The sequence below is a fragment of the Notolabrus celidotus genome, chromosome 9, assembly GCF_009762535.1.
Source record: "Notolabrus celidotus isolate fNotCel1 chromosome 9, fNotCel1.pri, whole genome shotgun sequence".
In the NCBI taxonomy this organism is placed as follows: domain Eukaryota; kingdom Metazoa; phylum Chordata; class Actinopteri; order Labriformes; family Labridae; genus Notolabrus; species Notolabrus celidotus.
In genome coordinates this window covers 109688-133141 of record NC_048280.1, presented here as the reverse complement: position 1 = coordinate 133141, position 23454 = coordinate 109688, and the positions used below count along the sequence as shown (strand labels likewise).

The window sequence follows — 23454 nt, the reverse complement described above, 5'->3', positions numbered from 1 at the left end:
CTTCTTTGGATGACTTTAAAATAATGCATCTCTACATGAAACCTCTGTATCGTCACAGTGAGAGTTAAATCAGTCCAGTGTGGAGACGGTTTGAAGCCCCCGATGACGGATCCAAGGAAGAATCATCGTTTTAACAACACTTGTTTATCTTAGTTATTTATTGTATCTATCTGATCTTTTTTACTTTAACTGATCTTTAAATATTGCTTTCTATCTTCACTTATTTTACTAATTTTATTGTATTGATTTTATTCTATTTTAGAGTATTTTTTCTGATTATGTATTTTATTGTTTTACCTATCTCTGCTGTTTTCTGTTTCTCTGTTCTTTTGTGAAGCACTTTGGGTTGCATGCTTCTCTGTATGAAAGGCAATACATAAATAAAGTTGAGTTGAGTTAAAAATCCTGAATTTGTATCGTATCCCTCATGAATCAAATGATCAATGCATTAATAGAAGTGCACAGCAGAGAGTGAAGATGCTAACAGCTTGTCCTGACGATCAGTTGCAAAACGACCGAGCTATTAGCACTTCAAGTATTTTAAGGGCGACATGTTTTGTGAACTGGACAGTAAGACAGAGCTCATTCATGGTGATATTAGCGACCGCAATCCATTCTGAAGCCTGATTTCTTCTTCTGCAGACTCGGACGTGAGCACCAAATAATGTACTTGTGCAAGCAATACTCTGCAGAAACACCAGAGGGCAGTGTGGTCTCTCTGTTAATTTACAGCTGATACATGTTTGCTGTTTGTTCCTGTGAATGCAGGAAATACGACGCCGTGGAGCGGACCAATCACAGGGCTTGCAATCCGCGTTGATTCGATGTAGTTACATTTTGGAGGAGGTGTGCGTACGGGCGATTAGACACAGGGTATAAACCAGGCTTTAGTGATTCAGCCTCTTGGACCGCTTAGAAAAAGGAGCAGAGGGCCCCCTGCTGGACATTAGAGAGAATGCAACTTGACGCTACATCCACCTCTGTTAGTTTGCATCATCCTCACAGAAATGTCTGTTTTGATTTCCAGAGAATAAAACAGCTACACCAAAAATTAAAAATAAGGTCTGATGAAAATCTCACCTTGGTCGTCACTTTGTAGGCCATGTACGCGTTCATCCCATCGCCTAAAACACACACACACACACACACACACACACACACACACAAACACACACACAGTCACATGAGCGTCTCCATGTTTGAACAGTTTAATTCTTCCAAACAGACAAACAGAAGAACTGGAGCTTGTAACTCTTGAGATCTCAGACTGGTTCAGCTGGTTCCTGATGTTTCCTCGCTCGGCGTTATTACGACACTTTTATTTACTGTATCTTTAAGAGCTGGTCGTGTTTACACAGAGGGACCGACAGCATCAGATATGAACCGCCGTCCTGCACTCACAACACTCGGCTCACATTTCACTTCCACTCAGAGCAAACTCTGTGTTGCTTTTTTTACGGCTACTTAATCCTCACGTTGTTTGTTTTGTTGGAGGCTGTTTCTGTATAGAGGCTGTAATGACAGGTGAGAGCCTGCAGGGGGAGCTGGAGGGGCTGCAGGGGCTGTGGCATTAATAATACATTAGCACAGAAATAAAGGCTCATGACAGAGGAAGGCCTGCTCTGCTTTTTAGAGTTTGGAAGAAGCTGTTATATTCACAGAGGGGGCTGATGGGAAATGTAGTCTTAGTTTGCAGAAACACAAAACCCCTGAGAAAGAAGGAAAACTTGAAATATTGTTCTGCAAATCCACGATTCAAAGTGAAATCTTAAAGAAAGGTACACTCACCAACTTTCTCGGGGTCGGACACGGATATGTGCATGTCGATTGAGTCTCCGCCCTCCTCCTCTTCGATCTAAAACAGGAACAAATAGCTTAAAGCAGGCTCCGAATACTTTCCAGAACTTTCTCCTGAAGCTCAGAGAAAACAAGAAGCTGAACGACGAGATTCAAAATGTCGTGGAAATAGACCGGGAGCTCAAAAAGTCTGGAACACGCCGACTCAAGGTGCTGCGTGAGAGTGGTGTGTGTTACCTCGTCGAAGGAGGAGTGTGTGAACATGTCGTCGTGGGCGTGGCCTATGCGAGGAGTGATGACAGAGATGGGAGGAGTGATGGGGGTGATGGCGGGCGACGGGCCGTCAGACAGCAGGACGTCTCTCTCTGGACTGTCCAACGACACCTCCTCTGTGGCCTCTACGGAGAAACAGACAGAACACGACTCCTGAGTTAGCATGGAGGTGTAACGAATGTGCAACAGAATTTATGTTTCATGCAAACTGATGTTTTGTACTCTGGGATTAATATAAAGTTTGCACAAACAGGCTGAAAAACACAGAACAGAGTTTATTTGGTTTGAGAGAAAGTGCAGCCTGCAGCCTCCGTACATGGGGTGCATGCTCTACCAACTCAGATACATGCTGTGCAGAAGAAATGCAGTTTAACAACAGCATGCATCTGATTTGTTGCACATAGTTTATCACTTTTACTCAGTTCATCTCTTCTTATTTGAGCCAACAGTGAGATTTAACGTCAGTGTTCTTAGTGAGACAAAAAACCTTCAACGAAAATCACCAACTGCAGCTTTATCCGGCTGAAATCAGAACTTTTAATGACTAGAAGTTGGAGGAATGTCTTTCTAACTTCTTCCTAAATCCTCCAAACTCCAGTAATTCCTCAGATATAACTCTCTGTGATCGTCGGCTCTCATCCTGCACGTCATCTGTTTGACCTGCCGCCCTCTGGCAGACTCTACAGGTTCACCTGATCGAAGACAAACACAGAAAAGACCGTTTCTCCCCCAGAGCCATAACCAAGCTGAGCTCAAATATACACAGCTACTACCCCCAAACCAACACACACACACACACACACACACACACACACACACACACACACACACACACACACACACACATTCCACCCCTCCTATAATCCGCTCCTTCTCATTGTTTGATAATCACATTTCTTTCTCACTCTGAGTAACTCACATTATGGAGCATGCATTATTTATGATCTACAGAGCAGTGTGAGCTCTGAGCATGAAATATTAAGTGACATCATCGTGCAAAAAATGTATTACCATGCACTTTACTTTTTTTGCAGTATTTTTAATTGTGCTTTTTCCATTATCTACCATGCAATGTATTATTTTTACTGTGCAATTAATTTTTTTAACCATTTAATTTAAATTATCTACCAGCTGTTTACACTTTTACTGCACATGATATAATATCTACCACACATTTTAACATTTTTGACTGTGCAATAAAAGTATTTTACATGCAATCTGCATGTTTTATTTGACTGAATGTTGAATAAAGGCTTTCCAATGCATTCATTTTTATGTTGATTGAACACACAGTTATTTCTGATGGAATGGCCAAAATATATGTGTATGCATGTTTATATGTTTATATGTATGCATGTACAGATAGATATGTGTGTATGTGTATGCTGGACTCTATATATTTTTTTTTTCTAATTTAGAAAAAGATTTAAAAAATCCCCAACTAAGACTTGTTAATTTTTTAACACATTTGTTAAAATGGCAATAATAATAATTATCTTTATATTTAAATTTATAGCTGAACAACTTTAACTCAACTCAACTTTATATAGAAATACTTGAAAAATAAAATAAGTTGATTTAAGTTCAATCAATCAATAAAATAAAAATAGAAGAATCAATAAAATAAATATAGTAATGTAAATAAATAAATATAGTAAAATCAATGAAATAAACAAAGTCAAATCATTAAAATAAATAAAGTTAAATCAATAAAATAAATACAGTAAAATCATTAAAATAATAAAGTTAAATCAATAAAATAAATAAAGTTAAATCATAAAATAATACAGTAAAATAAATAAAATAAGTAAGGGTGGAAAGCAAAATTAAAAGTCAGTCAAAGTTAAGATAATCAGATAAATTAAATAATAAAATAAGTAAATAATTAAGATAAATATATTTTGTTAAATCAATGATTATAATAATGCATTAACATTTATTGGACTCATAAAGAGCTTTCCTTATTCTCCTGACAGTGACTGGGTCCTGACAGTGACTGGGTCCTGACAGTGACAGGGTCCTAACAGTGACAGGGTCCTGACAGTGACAGGGTCCTGACAGTGACTGGGTCCTGACAGTGACTGGGTCCCCTCCTGGTGATAAAGACCCTCAGCCTCAGACTCTGTTCTTACCTCTCTGGGCATCAGACGCGTTCAGTAACTTAAAGAAACTAATCCTGATCACTTCCTGTGATATCAGTCTGAAGCTGAACGACAGCGAGGATCGTAAAATGACGATTTAATCTTCTCTGAGTCTGCAGCAGAAACTCGAGTTACAGCTGATGAGCATCGACTCTGACTGACAGACGGAAGGTTGAAATTAAAGGTGCAGTACGTCCCTCTGCAAGGTGACTTCTGTCTAACTCCAGAACAACCAGGTGCAGGATCCAAGCTCCGCCCCTCACGTCTGATTGGCCGGTCTAGGATCCCAAACAAATAGACTGACTTGTTACCTGATCAGAGGATGGGGGGCTGGAGGTAAAATCAGCTGATCAGTGGCTTCTCTTTAGTTTTAGATGAGGAGAAATATAACAGCTGGGGGGCAAAGAAAGAGAGGAAACAGTGTGTGTGCATGTGTGTGTGGTGTGTGTGTGTGGTGTGTGTGTGTGTGTGTGTACCTGCAAACAGGTCTTCTGGTCATCGGTGAACAAGTGCATCTGGTTTGGGCCCGTTTGAGTTGGTACTGATGTCTTGAGCTGGTAGACTGGCTGTTCTGACTGTAGACAGACACACACACACACACACACACACACCACACACACACCACACACCACACACACACACACACACACACACACACACACACACACACACCACACATAAATAAGTTTCTTTATTGTAGCAGTAGAAAAATAGACAGATGATATTTCAGAGTGAGTGATTTTAAGAGGAAGAGGAGCTTTAAGTTTGTATCCGTGATGTCACCCGTCTGTTCCTGAGCGCTGTTTTGAAGCCAATCGACGACGGCGGCCATATTGGAAATGCTGAACTCAACCAGGGCAAGAGTGTGCTGCGATGAGATGAAGTAAGATGCTAATGGTTACAAATACCTTACTATATCATACTTTGCAGTCTCAGATCCTAACTTTAAGAGTCAGACAGTATTACAGGAAGGATGCTAACAGAGAGAGAGCTTCATAATAAACTATAAACTGTTCCATCACTTCTCTGAATCCACCAACCTCAATTATAAGAACATCCTTTACCTCTCAGGAACACAGGATGTTTGTTTTCACTGTTTGTTTGTGTTTTAGTGACTTCAGCATTTAAAATGTTTGTTCAGGCAAACACAATATTTATAATATTTATAATATTTACTAAAAACACACACATCCACTCAGAGAGGTCCGGAGAGCTGCAGACAAGCAACATCGGGTTCTGTCAACAAGGTCCGGACGCTTTGAAGAACTAACACGTCTTCCTGGTTTTCATGGAAAACACCTAACTATCATCAAGGATGTTCTTCCTTTTGTCCCGTTCATCATTCAAATCCAAAAACAGCCAAAAATAGGACCCATGTTTATAAATACCTGTGTTACTTTCATTCATCACTTCAGGAGAGCGCGGTCACGTGAAGAAGAAGAAGAAGAAGAAGAAGAAGAAGAAGAGAAGAAGAAGAAGAAAAGAAGAAAAGAAGAAGAAGAAGAAGAAGACGAAGAAAAGAAGAAGAAGAAGGAGAAAGAAGTAGAAGAAGAAGAAGAAGTAGAAGAAGAAGAAGAAGAGAAGGAGAAGAAGAAAGAAGGAGAAGAAGAGAAGAGAAGAGAAGAATAAGAGAGACGAAGAGAAGAAGAAGAAAAGAAGAAGAAGAAAAGAAAGAGAAGAAGAAGAAGAAGAAGAAGAGAAAGAAGAAGGAGAAGAGAAGTAGAAGGAGAAGGAAAGAGAAGAAGAAGAGAAAGAAGAGAAGAAGAAGAAGAGAAAGAAGAAGAAGAAGACGAAGAAGAAGAGAAAGAGAGAAGAAGAAGAAGAAGAAGAAGAAGAGAAGAAGAAAAGAAGAAGAGAAGAAGAAGAAAAGAAGAAAAGTAAGAAGAAGAAGAGAAGGAGAAGAAGAAGAAGAGAAGAAAAGAATAAGAAGAAGAAGAAAAGAAGAAGAAGAAAGAAGAAGAATAAGAGAAGGAGAAGAAGAGAAGAAGAAGAAGAAGAAGAAGGAGAAGAAGAAGAGAAGAAAAGAAGAAGAAGGAGAAGAAGAGAAAGAAGAAGAGAATAAGAAGAAGAAGAAGAAGAAGAAGAGAATAAAGAAGAAGAAAATAAGAATACTCTACCGCCGCTACCTGAGAAATGAACCGGCTCCCTGACGCATCTTTACGGACATCGGAGGGAGGGTTTTACTCCAGAAACACTGACGAAGCAGCAGAAATACTCTGGAAGAACCAAGAAGAAGAAGCTGAGTCTGCAGCTTTAATGATTCATCACTTCCTTATTTCAATCTTCTGCAATAACTTCTGCTCCCGCGCCCTTCAGCAAGGCACCAAACCCCTGATGGTAAACGCCAAGAGCTCCAAACACAAACACTTCCCAATCAAAACAACCCAACTGTGATCAGAGGAAACATCCTGTTAGCTTCCACTTTGCTCCATAATCCTGCATCTGATTTCACATTCTGTGGTTTTAATGACAAACTTGATGTTTAACTTCTCTACCTACTAACCCTCAGAGATGAATCCTGGACTCTGTGGGTCCACAACAAGCTCCATTAGAAGCCACGTGTCTCTCTGGGATGCTAACATGATCCAACGAATGTCAGTATTTGCTGATCTGAGAGTGTGGAGAGTTAGCCGTGTGGTGGCTGTGATGGAGAGCAGCAGAGAGACACACCAAGCTCGACTTCAGCAGAAACTACCTCATTTTTCAATTCCACTACTTTGTTTTTCTGCACCCTCTCTCTACTTTCCTCCCTCACTGCAGCTTCTTAGAGACTCTGTGGATGAATGTGCTGAATGCTTCGTACCACTGAAGCACATTCGGTGGATGTGTGCAGATCTGATCTCTGAGAGACCAGAATCTGTATTTACAGTCCTTTACAGAGCGTAGAGAGCTGCAGGTTTTTGATCCATGTAAAGAAAAACTTGACTCTATTTTAATCTTGTATTATTATGTGGGTTATGATGACCGAGATCAACTGCAGAAACAATTCATGATGCAAAATAAAAATCCAAATAATTTATGGAAAACAAAATATTTTAAAAGTATGAAAAAAATGCAAAAAAAGAAAAAAAAATTCATGAATGCAAAAAAATGTAAATGTTGAATACAATTTAAACCAATAATTTTCTAAAATATTTCATGGAATGTGAAAAAAAAAAAATTGTGATGTGAAAAATACCAAATTTAATTCAAATAATTATAAAATTCAAATCCAATTAAAAAGAAAATGTATGTGAATTAGATTACAAATTTCGAAGAATTAATTAGATATTCAAAAAAAGCAGAAATATCTAAGGAATGCAAAAAATTAACATAAAATGCAAAATAAAAATTCACAAAATTCAATAATATTTCATGCTTTGCATAAAGTTTTCACTGAACACCAAAAACATTTCATCAAAATAAAATAGTTTGTAAAAATTAAAATGTTAAAAGTTTTGAAATTGTTTTTTGCATTTCAGCTTTTTTTAAAATATTTTTGCGTCAGTGAAAAATGTCAAGCTTACTTTAAAGTTTTTGGTGTCTGTAAATTATTATAATTTTTTAATAATCATTTTTTATTATTATTTTTGCATTTCATGAAATATTTGTTTGGACCTTTTGTTGTTGTTGCATTTACTGAAATGAGTTTTATGGTCATGAAATATTTGCACAGCTGACCTCCAGGGGCCACCTTCCCCTTCAGCAACAACCCGACCCTCCAGCTGGTAAACAACTCTCCAAACACAAAACAAACTTCTATAAAGGTAACAAACCCGGACTATAAAGCCTGAACGAAGTTCTGGGTTGTCCTCAGAGACGTCACACCTGAAGAGAGAAGAAGAAGAAGAAGAAGTGAAGAGTGACCTCTGGAGCTTTTTCTCAAGATTGAAGCTTTTCTCTGTTTTTACATGCCGACATATTTCTGCTGCATTCGAGTTTAAACCCTTTTAAACTGTTTTTAAAATCATTCACTGAACTGAAATAATCGAGTCCAGTCTGAACCTGCAGGAGCTCAGTAGGGGGGTCAAAACTCGACTTCAACACAACTGAACTTCATGTTTTAATCAGACATCAGAGAGAGAGTCTCTGAGCTCAGACTTCAAACCTGACCTCCAAAAACACACCTGAGGGTCCGAGCACAGCCGGACCAGAGGAAGACCAGAGACAGGAAAGGAGAGCTTCATTGAGGTAGATAAGAAGGGAGGAAGAGGAGAGGAAATGAGCGATGATAACAAGGAGCTTCCTCCCTCCTTACTCAGCAAACACAGAGAGAGACAGACTGAATGCAGGTCAACGGGCTGACGTTAGGAGACGAAGAAGCTGAATGAATCAAAGAGTTTAGATTTAAAATATGAAGGGATGAACGTCTGAAATATTTAATGACTCATCAAGTCAGAGATTAAACGTTTGGATCATTTATGATTTAAGTTTGAGACGCTACAACCAAGAGTTCAACCAATAACTGAAGCCAAAGGTCAAAGGTCAAAGGTCAAAGGCAAGAGAGGACTTGAACCTGCAGCCCTCTGGCCCCCAAGCCGTCCCTTCACCCTGATCCATGCAGAGCAAACAGAAACAAGAGTCCATGATGTGAGCGCTTTGAGCTAAATGATAACAGCATGCTAACACTCCTCATGTCAGTGCTAACACGTCAAAGTGTTTACTATGTTGACCTTCTCTGATGTTCTTTGTCTGAAAGTAATATTTACTCATTACAGAAACTCAAAAGACAAGCCGACGGGAAAGTCACGAGTTCCAGCGGACGCCATGAATCTTATTTTGGGGTCCAGAGAGAGGAGGGTACGAGATGTTGATGCAGACTGAGAGAGGACGAAACATGAGATTGCCCTGTTACCTTAAAGCTTCAGTCCTTTCTTTCAGTGAAGCACGTCTGTGTTTATGAAACGTTACCTCATGTGTTTGTTTAATCAGGTTACCTACACACAACACACACACACACACACACACCCACTCATAGGAGTGTGTCCCGCCCCTATTGTTCTACTATAACAAAGACCCAACATCAAGACAGGATCAGATCCAGTCCCATCTTCCAGACAGGACTCAGTCTGATCTCATCTTAATCCACCATGAGCAGAGCACTTTGCAGTATTTAGCAAGTTACAGTGGCAAGGACAAACTTCCTTTAACAGGCAGAAACCTCCAGCAGGACCAGCTCATGTTAGACACACATCTGCTGGACCGTGTTGGAGAGGGATAGAGGGAGATGAAGAGAGAGGAGATGATAGTGGGGGATACGGGTCTGATGACCTGTAGGGTCTGAAGTCGAGTCCTGCATTTAAACACAAAGAAGGCGAGCAGCAGTCCGTGTTAACACGACCTACATAGTTCATTGATTGATACCACAAGTCCCCCTCTCACGGCACATTAGCCAATCATAGCTGAGACATCATGGAGGGCCAATCAGATTTCAGGGAGCATCTTTGATCGTTTAAAGTTACTAACCATAGACCTTTATGGAGTCCATGACTCCCTTGTCTCGTAGGTTCCTTTGTGGTCATATCCTTTCTTTTTCTTTTTTTCCCTTTCATCCTCTTTCTTACTTTCATTCATTCTTCCTTTATTCTTACTTTCTGTCCTTCTTCTTTTCTTTTCTTTTCTTCTTTACTTATTCTCTTTTTTTTTCTTCTTTCTTTCTTCTTTCTCTCTCTTTTTTTCTTCTATTTCTTTTTTCTCTTCTATTTTCATCCTATGTCCTTCATCCTTTATCCCGTCCTTTCCTTCTGTCATTCCTTCCCCATTTCTTCTCCTCTTTTCTTTCTTCTGTCTCCCTCTCTTCTCTCTTTTCTTAGACCTTTCTGGAGTCCCTGAGCTCCCTTGTCTCGTAGGTTCCTCTGGATCTCTGCGCTGTGGACGTGGTCCAGACTCCAGCTGCTACAACTACTACTATCCGTCTCCCCACTATCATCTCTCTCTCTCTTCATCTCCCTCTATCCCTCTCTCCAACACGGTCGCAGATGTGTGTCTAACATGATCTGGTCCTGCTGGAGGTGTTCTGCCTGTTAAAGGAAGTTTGTCCTTGCCACTGTAACTTGCTAAATGCTGCAAAGTGCTCTGCTCATGGTGGATTAAGATGAGACCAGACTGAGTCCTGTCTGTGAGATGGGACTGGATCTGATCCTGGTCTTGATGTTGGGTCTTTGAATGACATTTTTTGATTTGGGGCTTCATAAATAAAAATTGATTGGATTTAATCTGTGGCGATATTTTATGCAGGATGCACTAAAGGACGGTCTCTCTGGAGCTGCTCGCCCAGCATGGCTGATCATTCAGCAGGAAGTGAGTGAAGAGGGAACATGAGGACACAGCAGAGAAATCCATGTCAGAGCTGAACCGTGCTGACGCTGGAAAACACACCAGAGCTGTTATCAGCGGCGTGCAGCGTGAAACACAATCAAGACCAAACAGAGGAAGAAGAGGGAACCAGCGCGAGTTCAAATCTGTTCAACATCCAAACTTTAACCAGGTTTACTGCAGGGCGGCGAGGGAGGGGGGCGGCGTTACACTCGTCTGTTTAGTGTGCATATAAAGCCGAGTGTGTAAGGAGATCAAAGATTGACTGTCCGCCTCAACTTCCTGAAACACACACACTAAAGGAGGAAACAGGACGAGTCAGGGGTCACAGAGCTCTGCAGGCGACCCCGGTCCACCTTAACAAAACCTCCCAGAGCTGTTGTGACACTCAAGGAAGACAATCATCACCAGGAACGAGGCAGAGAGCTGACACAGCAGAAAAGCCTGAGTGTGTTGGTGTGTGTGTGAGTGTGTGTGTGAGTTGAGTTGCCACAGCTGAAGCAGAAACTCTTTAAATACTACACTGTTAAAAACTCATAAACTGAGATGTTTTCCTGCACAGATGTCTCACTTCTTCTTTCTGCACTCACTGGATTTAGTGAATTCAGTGAATGTGACTCGGAGCTCTGAATGACTAAAGATTCAAACATTCTAGAAATCTTTCCAGGAGTTTGCTTCCTCCTACACTGGTGAAATGTTCTGTAACGGCTGCAGCTGCGACGTAATCCCTGAGAGGAAATAATCCTGATCGAAGTACACCCACCAACAGTTCCTGGTTTTGTCCCTGACGGGCTCAGGTTGTGATTTTACAGAAACTATCTTTATTAAGACTTTATTATGTTGGAGGGTCAGGTGCTTCCTATCTCTTCTGCTGCCTCCATGGTTTCTGTGTTTGTGTTTTTAAAGGATCCAGAAATAAAGGTCAGTCGGATCTGATAACATTTTTAATAACACACAACGACACCATAAAAAACTCTAATCTTAATATGGAATAAACGACTTTCATCTGATAAATCTGTTCTCTGTAGCAGATTATAAGAGTCACAAAAATAAATAAAGTCAAATATTACAGAATAAAGGACTTAGTTCTCAAACTCTTAAAACTTTATATTTATATAAATATATTTGTAAAATTGAAACTTTATTCTCATAATGCTTTGACTTTTTTTCTTTAAATTAATACAGCTTAATTCTTCTAATGTCACAACTTTAATTGTAAAAAAAAATCATTCTTATAAAATCAAAACTTCAATCTGTGAAATTCAGACTTTATTCTGAAAGTATTACATTTTATTCTGAAACATTTGAATTTTATTCTGAAAAAACGTTATTCATTCAGAAAATATAAAAACTTCACTCTGAAAATATTTTATATATTCAGACAATATGACATTTTTATTCTGACGATAATTTTTTTTACTTTTCTAAAATATTGCAACCTTATCTGAAAATATTCAACTTTCTTTGAAAATATAACAACTTCTTTCTGAAAACAAATGATTTTATTCTGAAAACATTTTAATATTACATCCTGATTCTGAAAATATTTTTAATTATATTCAGCAATATTACATTTTTTTCTGATGACATTTTACTTTTTTAAAAAAACAAAACATACAACTTTATTCTGAAAACATTAAAATTTGTTCTGGGATTATTTTATTTATTCTGAAAACATTTTAAATATTACATCCTGATTCTGAAAATATTTTAATTATATTCAGACAATATTACATTTTATTCTGATGACATTTTTACTTTTTAAAAAAAAAAAACATTACAAATTTATTCTGAAACATTCAATTTGTTCTGGGATATTTTATTTTATTCTGAAAATATTTTAACTGAACAGCTTTATTTTTGCAGTATTCTAAAAATATTTAACCTACATTTTCTCTTAAAATATCCCAGACCTTTTCCTGAAATGTATGCACTTTAATCCATAAATAAAAACTTTATTCTGAAAATATCAGGACAGTATTCCTGTTGAATTATGACTTTAATCTCAAGACATTCTGACGATGAACGTGTGAACACCAAATAATTCATCCCCTCTCTTCCATCCTGACTTCATCCTTCATCGTTCTTCTCAGCTCTCTAGAAGAAGAGTAACCATGCATCTAAACTCAGACTGTGAGCGCTGTGATTGGTCCCCTGGGCTGCATCATACACAGAAATCTCTGCACATTAAATCTTCCTTAAACATTTTACATAAACTTTACATTTAGCTTCCACATGACAACTGTCATCATAATGTCAGACTCTTCTTCTTCCTCCATCTTTAATGTTTCATAAACATTACACAGTGACCCTGCAGGTCCTTCCTGTCCACCTGAGGGGACTTCAGGCTGTGCAGGAACTTTGGAAGATTTAAGTCCACCTGTCCTGAAATGCTCTCAGACTTTCTCAGAGTGTGTGAGTGGATCTTTCTCAAAGTGTGTGAGTGGATCTTCTCAGAGTGTGTGAGTGGATCTTTCTCAGAGTGTTGAGTGGATCTTTCTCAGAGTGTGTGAGTGGATCTTTCTCAGAGTGTGAGTGGATCTTTCTCAGAGTGTGTGAGTGGATCTTTCTCAGAGTGTGTGAGTGGATCTTTCTCAGAGTGTGTGAGTGGATCTTTCTCAGAGGTGTGAGTGGATCTTTCTCAGAGTGTGAGTGGATCTTTCTCAGAGTGTGAGTGAATCTTTCTCAGAGTGTGTGAGTGGATCTTTCTCAGAGTGTGAGTGGATCTTTCTCAGAGTGTGTGAGTGGATCTTTCTCAGAGTGTGTGAGTGGATCTTTCTCAGAGTGTGTGAGTGGATCTTTCTCAGAGTGTGAGTGGATCTTTCTCAGAGTGTGAGGAATCTTTCTCAGGTGTGAGTGGATCTTTCTCAGAGTGTGTGAGTGGATCTTTCTCAGAGTGTGTGAGTGGATCTTTATAAGAGTGTGTGAGTAGATCTTTCTCAGAGTGTGTGAGTGGATCTTTCTCAGAGTGTGAGTGGATCTTTCTCAGAGTGTGTGAGTGGATCTTTCTCGTAGTGTGAGTGGATCTTTCTCAGAGTGTGAGTGGATCTTTCTCAGAGTGTGAGTGGATCTTTCTCAGAGTGTGAGTGAATCTTTCTTAGAGTGTGTGAGTGGATCTTTCTCAGAGTGTGAGTGGATCTTTCTCAGAGTGTGAGTGGATCTTTCTCAGAGTGTGTGAGTGGATCTTTCTCAGAGTGTGAGTGGATCTTTCTCAGAGTGTGTGAGTGGATCTTTCTCAGAGTGTGTGAGTGGATCTTTCTCAGAGTGTGTGAGTGGATCTTTATAAGAGTGTGAGTGGATCTTTATAAGAGTGTGTGAGTGGATCTTTCTCAGAGTGTGTGAGTGGATCTTTCTCAGAGTGTGAGTGGATCTTTCTCAGAGTGTGTGAGTGGATTTCTCAGAGTGTGTGAGTGGATCTTTCTCAGAGTGTGAGTGGATCTTTCTCAGAGTGTGTGAGTGGTCTTTCTCAGAGTGTGTGAGTGGATCTTTCTCAGAGTGTGAGTGGATCTTTCTCAGAGTGTGTGAGTGGTTCTTTCTCAGAGTGTGTGAGTGGATCTTTCTCAGAGTGTGAGTGGATCTTTCTCAGAGTGTGAGGGATCTTTCTCGGAGTGTGTGAGTGGATCTTCTCAGAGTGTGTGAGTGGATCTTTCTCAGAGTGTGTGGGGATCTTTCTCAGAGTGTGTGAGTGGATCTTTCTCAGAGTGTGTGAGTGGATCTTTCTCAGAGTGTGAGTGGATCTTTCTCAGAGTGTGAGTGGATCTTTCTCAGAGTGTGTGAGTGGATCTTTCTCAGAGTGTGTGAGTGGATCTTTCTCAGAGTGTGTGAGTGGATCTTTCTCAGAGTGTGTGAGTGGATCTTTATAAACACACTGAGTGGAGAGGTTGGCATGTTGAGGTCTGAGCACAGACAGACGCCTATTGTTGTGTTTTTGAGAACACCAGGAAATCATCCTGTCATCACGAGAAACCCAGCTTTGTTTTCCTGCATGACGAGATAAACAAGGCGAGGAGTGAAACATGTTGATGAATGTCTCCTCTGGGCTTCCATAGTTTTATTAAACCTCTTCATCCTCAGCTTCAGACCTCCTCACCCTGCAGGGTCTCTCTCTCTGTTTATCATCAGACTGTGTTTAAATCTAAAAGAACCCTCCTCTTTAATCTGCTTCACTGAGTTCAGTTTTTCCTGTGCCCCCTGAACGCACCACGCTCACCTGTGTGACAGTCACCTGACGGACCCTGAACGCAGCGCGCTCTCCTGCTGTGACCCTGCTCGGCTCCCGTACCGGTCTCTGTGAAGGCCACCGTTAGTATTAATGAGCTGACAGAACCCGGGTCTATGTTCAGGTCCAGGGCCACGCAGACAACCCGGACCTGATCCAGAACCCTCAGAGTCCTCCTGTGGACCTGGTCCCTGTGTGTCAGCATCACGCCCTGCCTGCCTCAGCTCCCCTCGGCCTCCTTCATCACCTCCTCCTCCTCCTCCTCCTCCTTACCTCCTGTGTAGCGGACGGCTTCGGGACCAGGTTCTCCCGATCCTGCAGGTTCTCGGGTCTGCGGGCTGCGGGTCCCGGTCTGAGTCCGCCATGTTCGGGTCCGTGCTGCAGGGTCCGGGATGAGAGCTAACGGCTAGCTAACAGACTCACCGACAGACAGAGAACCAGCGACTGACAGGGAGGGAGGAGGAGGGGAGGGGAGGAGGGAGGAGGAGGAGGGGGAGTCAGGAGGTTTTCCCAGATCCGTCATGTGACTCACAGGAGTCCTGATGGGAGGCAGAGAGGAGAACACAGAGGTCCCACTCCGCAGAGTTTACACACACAGAACAGGTTTCAAGGGTTAATACACAGAGTTAGACTTTATACATTTAAATCCATCAACACAAAAAACAACCTGATCTATGAGAGTGTCTTCTTCTGGTTTCACATGGAAACAGCAAAATAAAAATAAGGAGATTCTCTATAAATTATTATTAAAATAAAGTCCTGGTCTTTATCTGAACTCATGATGACTTTACATCACCAATGTTCTTGTCGTGTAAAAGTTTTAGGGTTCTTTTCTTGTTCTGGTTCTCTTGTTGTTTGAGGTCTTTCGTTTGTTAGGTTTTCATGTTCTAGTCTTGTGTGTTTGGGTTCTTATGCTCCATTTTGTGTTGTTGAGTTCTAATGTTATTTTCTTTTGTGTGTTTGGGTTATTCTGTTCTTTGTGGTGTTTGGGTCGCTCATGTTCTGTTCTATTGTTGTTTGGGTTCTTATGTTCTGTTCTATTGGTGTTTGGGTTCTTATGTTCTGTTCTATTGTTGTTTGGGTTCTCATGTTCTGTTCTATTGTGTTGGGTTCTTATGTTCTGTTCTATTGGTGTTTGGGTTCTTATGTTCCTTTCTTTGTTGTTTGGGTTCTTATGTTCCTTTCTTTTGTGTTTTGGTTATGTTCTGTTCTATTGGTGTTTGGGTTCTTATGTTCTGTTCTATTGGTGTTTGGGTTCATATGCATCATTCTTGTGTTTGGGTTCTTATGTTCTGTTCTATTGGTGTTTGGGTTCTTGTGTTCTGTTCTATTGTTGTTTGGGTTCTTATGTTCTGTTCTATTGGTGTTTGGGTTTATGCATCATTCTTTTGTTGTTTGGGTTCTTATGTTCTGTTGTATTGGTGTTTGGGTTCTCATGTTCTGTTCTATTGGTGTTTGGGTTCTTATGTTCTCTTCTATTGGTGTTTGGATTCATATGCATCATTCTTGTGTTGTTGGGCTCTTATGTTCTTTTCTTTTGTTGTTTGGGTTATTATGTTTTGTTCTATTGGCGTTTGGGTTCTTATGTTCTGTCTGTTGGTGTTGGGTTCTTATGTTCTGTTCTATTGGTGTTTTGGTTCTTATGTTCTGTTCTATTGGTGTTTGTTTCTTATGTTTTTTCTTTTGTTGTTTGGGTTCTTATGTTCTGTTCTATTGGTGTTTGGGTTCTTATGTTCTCTTCTATTGGTGTTTGGTTCTTATGTTCTGTTCTGTTGGTGTTTGGGTTCTTATGTTCTGTTCTATTGGTGTTTGGGTTCTTATGTCTTCTATTGGTGTTTGGGTTCTTATGTTCTGTTCTATGGTGTTTGGGTTCTTATGCTCTGTTCTATTGGTGTTTTGGTTCTTATGTTCTGTTCTATTGGTGTTTGGGTTCTTATGTTCTGTTCTGTTGGTGTTTGGGTTCTTATGTTCTGTTCTATTGGTGTTTGGGTTCTTATGTTCTGTTCTGTTGGTGTTTGGGTTCTTATGTTCTGTTCTATTGGTGTTGGGTTCTTATGTTCTGTTCTATTGGTGTTTGGGTTCTTATGTTCTGTTCTGTTGGTGTTTGGGTTTTATGTTCTGTTCTATTGGTGTTTGGGTTCTTATGTTCTGTTCTGTTGGTGTTTGGGTTCTTATCTGTTCTATTGGTGTTTGGGTTCTTATGTTCTGTTCTATTGGTGTTTGGGTTTTTGTTCTGTTCTATACTGGTGTTCGGTGTTTTTGCCACTGAGTTTTTAGTTTGGTACTTTTGAAGAGCGGGTTTTTAGTTTGTTTTTGTTGGTTTAATTCTTTTGTTTGGTTCTTTTGGTTCTCAAAGTCTTTTTGCCTTCAGGTTTTTATGTTGTTAGAGTTGTTAGTGTTGTTAGAGTTGTTAGAGTTGTTAGAGTTGTTAGTGTTGTTAGAGTTGTTAGTGTTGTTAGAGTTGTTAGAGTTGTTAGAGTTGTTAGGCTTATTTGTTGCTTTTGGCTGTTTTATGTTTTTCAGTTCTCAGTCAGTATTCTTTTTTTATTCTCACAGGAGTTTTAATTTTAATGACATAAAGATATTCTGTTCTATTGTAATCTTTCCTATCATTACTAATATTGTCTGTAAATTTCCTTTAAATCACTATAATTTAATCACTTTGATATTCTCACACAGGGACTTAATAAGGTGACATGTTAAAGCTGCTGTCTCGTGCACACTGAACTCTGTTCATTCATCATTTTTTGTTTTTGTCAATAAAGTTTTATCAGTAAAAAGTCATTTCCGTTATAGACGATCTTTGAGACGCATCACTTCCGGGTTGTCAGCGCGGTAACAGAGAGCGGAGAGAGAAACAGAATAAAACCTGTTTATCTTTCACAGTTAGAGAAACTTTAAGAGTGATTCTGTTCTCAGAGTTATCTCCTCCTCTAACAGAGAGCTGTTAATAAACCTCTCTGTCCTCAGACCCTCTCTGAGAGCTGAAAACACTGAAAACACTGAACCAGTTTAACTTTCGGTTCTCTGTTTGTAGCTCTGTTAGCATGGATGCTAAGGGCTGACAGCGAGCGTGGAGTCAGAGGAGATCCAGGAGAGAGACCTGAACCAGGAGAGAGATCTGAACCAGAGAGAAAGACCTGAACCAGGAGGAGGACCTGGAGCAGGCGTTAGCAAACCTGACAGTAGAAGGTGAGAGCAGATAAACATGAAGTTAGTTTAATAAATAAAGGTTATAATGCAGCTGGAATATTATAAACATCAGGTGATCTAAAGTCTGTTTATAGTTTATTTATTATTCATTGTGTTGTGCACATAGACTGTAAATAAAACCTTCAGGTGTCCAGCCCATATGGACTTACAGGCACTACAAAAACAAAACAGGAGCAACAACAGAAGAAGAAAAAGAAGAGCAGTTACATCCTGCACATGTCCAACTATGACCTAAAGTAATTCAAAAGCACAGAGGCACACTTCAGACATTTGACGTGACAACAACATAATCAGACACAGTGAGCTCCTACTCTGCTGAACAGCATTAAACACAAACTGAGCAAACTGAAACCCTCTGTGAGGAACAGGAAGTGAAGTCTGTCTTCATCAGACATGGAAAACAACATCAGGACAGTTTCCTGATATTTTGTTGAAAAGGAGGCGTCTGAGATCCTGATATGAAGGACAGTAGAATAAAAAGAGCATTTCATTTTCAACTTCCTCCAGATCACACAGTGAACACGTTCTCCTCCTCTGGAACAGAGTGGAAGTGACCTGTTTCTAATGCCAGATATACATATTATAGTTAGTATATAGAGTTATATATAGTGTATTATATTGGTGTTTTTTTTTTACCATGTTACAGGAAAAAAATAGATTTTTCATTTTCATGAGATAAATAATATTATTTATATTATCAGGGTGACAGATTGTTATTCTGTATTTTTTTAAGTTTAAGCCAATAAATAAATATAGTTTATTTAATTCTAACTTTCTAAGAAGTCTGATCTCACAACTCTGAGAAATAAATTCTGAATTCTGCCGTCTTTTTGTCAATATTTTGGCTTTTCGGAAAAGTTCTGACTTTGATCTCTAAGAGTTCTGACTTTGATCCCTTAGACTTCTGACTTTGATCTCTAAGAATTCTGACTTTGATCTCTAAGAATTCTGACTTTGATCTCTAAGAATACTGACTTTGATCTCTTAGAATTCTGATTTTGATCTCTAAGAATTCTGACTTTGATCTCTAAGAATTCCGACTTTGATCTCTAAGAATTCCGACTTTGATCTCTAAGAATTCCGACTTTGATCTCTAAGAATTCTGACTTTGATCTCTAAGAATTCTGACTTTGATCTCTAGGAATTCTGACTTTGATCTCTAAGAATTCCGACTTTGATCTCTAAGAATTCTGACTTTGATCCCTTAGACTTCTGCCTTTGATCTCTAAGAATTCTGACTTTGATCCCTTAGAATTCTGACTTTGATCCCTTAGACTTCTGCCTTTGATCTCTAAGAATTCTGACTTTGATCCCTTAGACTTCTGACTTTGATCCCTTAGAATTCTGACTTTGATCTCTAAGAATTCTGACTTTGATCTCTAAGAATACTGACTTTGATCTCTTAGAATTCTGACTTTGATCTAAAATTCTGACTTTGATCTCTAAGAATTCCGACTTTGATCTCTAAGAATTCGACTTTGATCTCTAGAATTCTGACTTTGATCTCTAAGAATTCTGACTTTGATCTTAGGAATTCTGACTTTGATCTTTAAGAATTCCGACTTTGATCTCTAAGAATTCTGACTTTGATCCCTTAGACTTCTGCCTTTGATCTCTAAGAATTCTGACTTTGATCCCTTAGAATTCTGACTTTGATCCCTTAGACTTCTGCCTTTGATCTCTAAGAATCTGACTTTGATCCCTTAGACTTCTGACTTTGATCCCTTAGAATTCTGACTTTGATCTCTAGAATTCTGACTTTGATCTTAAGAATACTGACTTTGATCTTAGAATTCTGACTTTGATCTCTAAGAATTCTGACTTTGATCTCTAAGAATTCCGACTTTGATCTCTAAGAATTCGACTTTGATCTCTAAGAATTCTGACTTTGATCTCTAGAATTCTGACTTTGATCTTAGAATTCTGACTTTGATCTCTAAGAATTCGACTTTGATCTCTAAGAATTCTGACTTTGATCCCTTAGACTTCTGCCTTTGATCTCTAGGATTCTGACTTTGATCCCTTAGATTCTGACTTTGATCTCTAGAATTCTGACTTTGATCCTTAGACTTCTGACTTTGATCCTAGAATTCGACTTTGATCTCTAAGAATTCTGACTTTGATCCATTAGAATTCTTTGATCTTAGAATTCTGAAAACAAAATCTGATTTTTTAACCTTGAATTTAAATATATATATTTCTGTAAAAGATGAAGAAGAAGATGCAGATTTTTTTAAGGTTAGGCCATATTTAATATTATATATATATATAAATATTAAATTCTGCCCTTTTCTCCTAATTCTTAGAAAAAAGTCAGAATTTAAATCTTTAAATAAAAAAATATATTCATGTTTATATATGTTATAAATGTTAATGACCTAACCAACAAAAAAATAATATTTTCAGTGGCCGAGTCCTCATCCGTTAATATTTCCTGCTTTACTCCTTAATTCTGTTTCATCATTATTCACAGGACCGTCTCAACTCCTATTCACTCTAGTTCACTCGTTTCGTCTCCTTGTCTCCTTTCCTCAGACGTGCTGCAGAGGCTCAAGCCGGCAGACGGACAGCACCACGGCGGAGTCGGGCGTGACACCGACGCGGACTGGGAGAGTCAGTTGGCGGCCATGTTGGAGTACAGCTCCACCCTGATGGAGCAGTACGACGGCCTGACGAGGAAGCAAGGCGAGGAGGAGCAGGGGCGGGAAAAACAGAAAGTGCAGCTGCAGAGAAGAAGGAGGAGGTCACCCACCAGCACCAGGTGAGACACACACACACACACACACACACACACCACACACACACACACACACACAACTGAATATAACGGAGCTGATCTAACCTTCAGACTGTGTTCAGGCTGTTCTGGAGAAGCTGGAATCAGTACGCGTGAAGCTGCATCTCAACAACTCGAAGGCGACAGGAAGAACTTCCTGACCAAGAAACAAGAGATGAAGACCGGAAGAGCAAAGCAGAGGAGGACAGGAACAGGTACACCCTTTATCATGCTCACGTCTGCTGAGATGCAATCCCTCCTCCCTCTCACCCGTGTCCTCCTCCCTCCTCCTCACAGGTTGGCCAAAGAGCATGGAGGAGAGCGAGACAGAATCTGGCGGCGCTGACGGAGGAGCAGAGCGAAGAGCAGCGCAGGTGGCAGGAGGAGCTGGAGTGAGCTGAGGCGGAGATGGAGAAGGTGAGAGAAGGAGGCGCAGGAGGCCGAGCTGCAGGCGTTAAAGGACGAGATCGCCGCCGTGGAGAAGCAGAGAGACGTCGCCATGGAGCACATCGAGTCCTGGCTCAGAGAGGTAAAGACCGGGGACACCAAGAGACCCTTAGTGGGACTTATAAACTGTCAGACCGTCTAAAGTTCTTGGGTCCTTGTCTCAGGTGGCGCAGTACCTGGGCACCATCAGGGTGGAGTCCCCGCAGCAGTTCTCCACGAGAAGCAGAAGTGGTGGAAGAAGGAGGAGGCGGTTCGGAGGAGCCAGGCGGAGCTGCAGACCCGCTCAAGGAGGTCCTGCAGCAGCTGCAGCAAGGCCGCGAGTTAGAGTCCCTGCCCAGGATCAATGTACCGTCTCTGCCTCAGGTCCCCATGGTGAGTCCACTTCACGCTCTGTGATCCATCAAGGATCAAAGCGAGTCGTCTGATGTGGATCTTAACTCTGCTTCTCTCCTACAGGCCGAGCTGAGGTTCAACCAGGTGATGCAGCCTTGCTTCCGCCCCCAGTTCATGCCGCCGCCGCCTCCTCCTCCTCACCCGATGAACCGCCCCTTCCTCCCGCAGAGACACCAGCACTTCTACATCCCGCCGCCCCACCACCCGCAGTACCACCACCGCTTCCACCACCCCCGCCCCCTCCGCTCCACTTCCCCCCTCAGCCGCAGTTCCAGCCCCACATCCGAGCTCCTCTGAGGGTGACCTCCGCCTCCCAGTCACTCCCCGATTCTGAGTCTGACTCCTCCTCTTGTCGCTCCCTCTCCGCCTCCGCCTGCTGCCGGCGCCGCCGCCACCGGCTGCATCCTCCGCCCCCCGCCGGGAAGCTAGACAAAGTCCTGGACAAGCTGGAGACTCGTTCCCACAATGCAACAGGGCCCAGGTGAAGTCGCTGCTGCAGCAGGTGAAGACGTCTCGCGGCACGCTGGCCGGTCTGGTCCATGGAGGAGCTCATGGAGCAGTCGGGTTGAAGCTGGCGCAGAGCGAGCGAGCGCCTCCCGGACCAATCAGCCGGGCCCGCTCCGCCCGGCCCGATCCAGAGACCGTCGGCTTCCCCGCAGAGAGCAGCAGCGGCGGGCGGAGCGGGCGGCGGGCAGAGCACAGCGCCACGTAAACTCTGCCTCATGTGTCAGAACCTGGTGGATCCAGAGAGCCGGTACCCGCTCAGCTGCGCCCACGTCATCCACAGAGACTGCATCCAGGTCTGGCTGCAGTCCAGCAAGAACAACTCTCTGCCCGTTCTGCCAGGCCAAGTGACGGAGGAGCTCCACCCTCTCTGACTCTGATCCAAGACACCGATCTGATCCGCTGCGCGCCTGTCTCTTTAAGAAGTTGTTCATCAGGTGTGTTCATGAATCAAACGGCGTGCACGAATCTGAGCCTCAAAAACACTTGACCCCTTTCAAACCTGAGTTTCAGTTTGAGACGTTGAATGTATAAACAAAGTCTGACAGCTTCAGAGTTTAATATTATCATTATTATTATTATTCTATTGTTTTATATATTTTCGGTTGGTTTATTAAGAATGATGCCAAAATAAATTTGCCTTAAATTTGTAAAGTTCAGAAAAACATGTTGGAAAAATAAAAACTGTTTGATGAAACATTTCAATCTCAGTGATAAGAGTTATTTTCAGGTTCAACAGTTTCCACACTGTGTAGCATGATAAATATATATACACATATAAAATAAACATACATAAAGAAATATATATGTTCAATTTATATATTCATAAACGTGTATTAATTCCCAAAAAATCCATGTAAATATATTTATATATATTTGGAATTTAAATATATATAAAGATTAATAAATATATTAACAAAATTATATATATAAACATACATTTCAAATAATATATATATATTAATTGCAAAATAATATATGTAAATATGGATTTTTAGTATTTTTTAATATAAACAGTATATGAATAAATATATATTTAAAAGGTTTTTTTTTAAATATATGCATATATAATTCAAACACTTAAAAAATGTTATACAATATATTACTGTAAATATTTATATTTTCATGTATATATGTATTTTGTAATTTTAAATATATACAGTATATATAAATATATAGATGGAAAAACATTTTCTATATGTACATTATTTATATACTTAGAAATATAAATTATTTCACTTACTCAAAGAAACACTGTGCACAGCTTTGGCTCCCTGAAGAACAAATATGGTTTAACACAGAACGACTTTCATAGATACCTGCAATTACGGTCGTACATTGATCATGAATGTAAACTGACTAACCTCTCAGTAGTCGACTCAGAGTTTTTCCACATT

At 40.4% G+C, this 23454-nt stretch overlaps 2 protein-coding genes across 3 annotated transcripts in view; one reads left to right on the top strand and one right to left on the bottom strand.

Annotated features, from left to right (window-relative positions):
- Positions 1 to 15201, bottom strand: part of snx2 (sorting nexin 2) — a 36775-nt gene extending 21574 nt beyond the window's left edge. For both annotated transcript variants that reach the window (XM_034692481.1, XM_034692482.1), the window contains exons 1-5: positions 14998 to 15201; positions 4688 to 4786; positions 2035 to 2195; positions 1789 to 1855; positions 1081 to 1124 (exon numbers count right to left, since the gene is read on the bottom strand). In XM_034692481.1, coding sequence (XP_034548372.1) covers positions 1081 to 1124; positions 1789 to 1855; positions 2035 to 2061 — 138 coding nt within the window. In that variant the 5' untranslated portion in view covers positions 2062 to 2195; positions 4688 to 4786; positions 14998 to 15201. The remainder of the gene's footprint in view (positions 1 to 1080; positions 1125 to 1788; positions 1856 to 2034; positions 2196 to 4687; positions 4787 to 14997) is intronic.
- Positions 15088 to 22754, top strand: rnf214 (ring finger protein 214). The gene is given in 18 exon segments (XM_034691465.1): positions 15088 to 15095; positions 17855 to 17916; positions 20473 to 20664; positions 20667 to 20698; positions 20797 to 20854; positions 20857 to 20889; positions 20892 to 20950; positions 21011 to 21139; positions 21141 to 21242; positions 21325 to 21370; positions 21373 to 21441; positions 21444 to 21532; positions 21617 to 21784; positions 21787 to 21858; positions 21860 to 21967; positions 21970 to 22006; positions 22009 to 22166; positions 22168 to 22754. Coding segments are annotated over 18 exon segments (1686 nt in total). The 3' UTR covers positions 22432 to 22754.
- Positions 22755 to 23454: the final 700 nt, after the last annotated feature.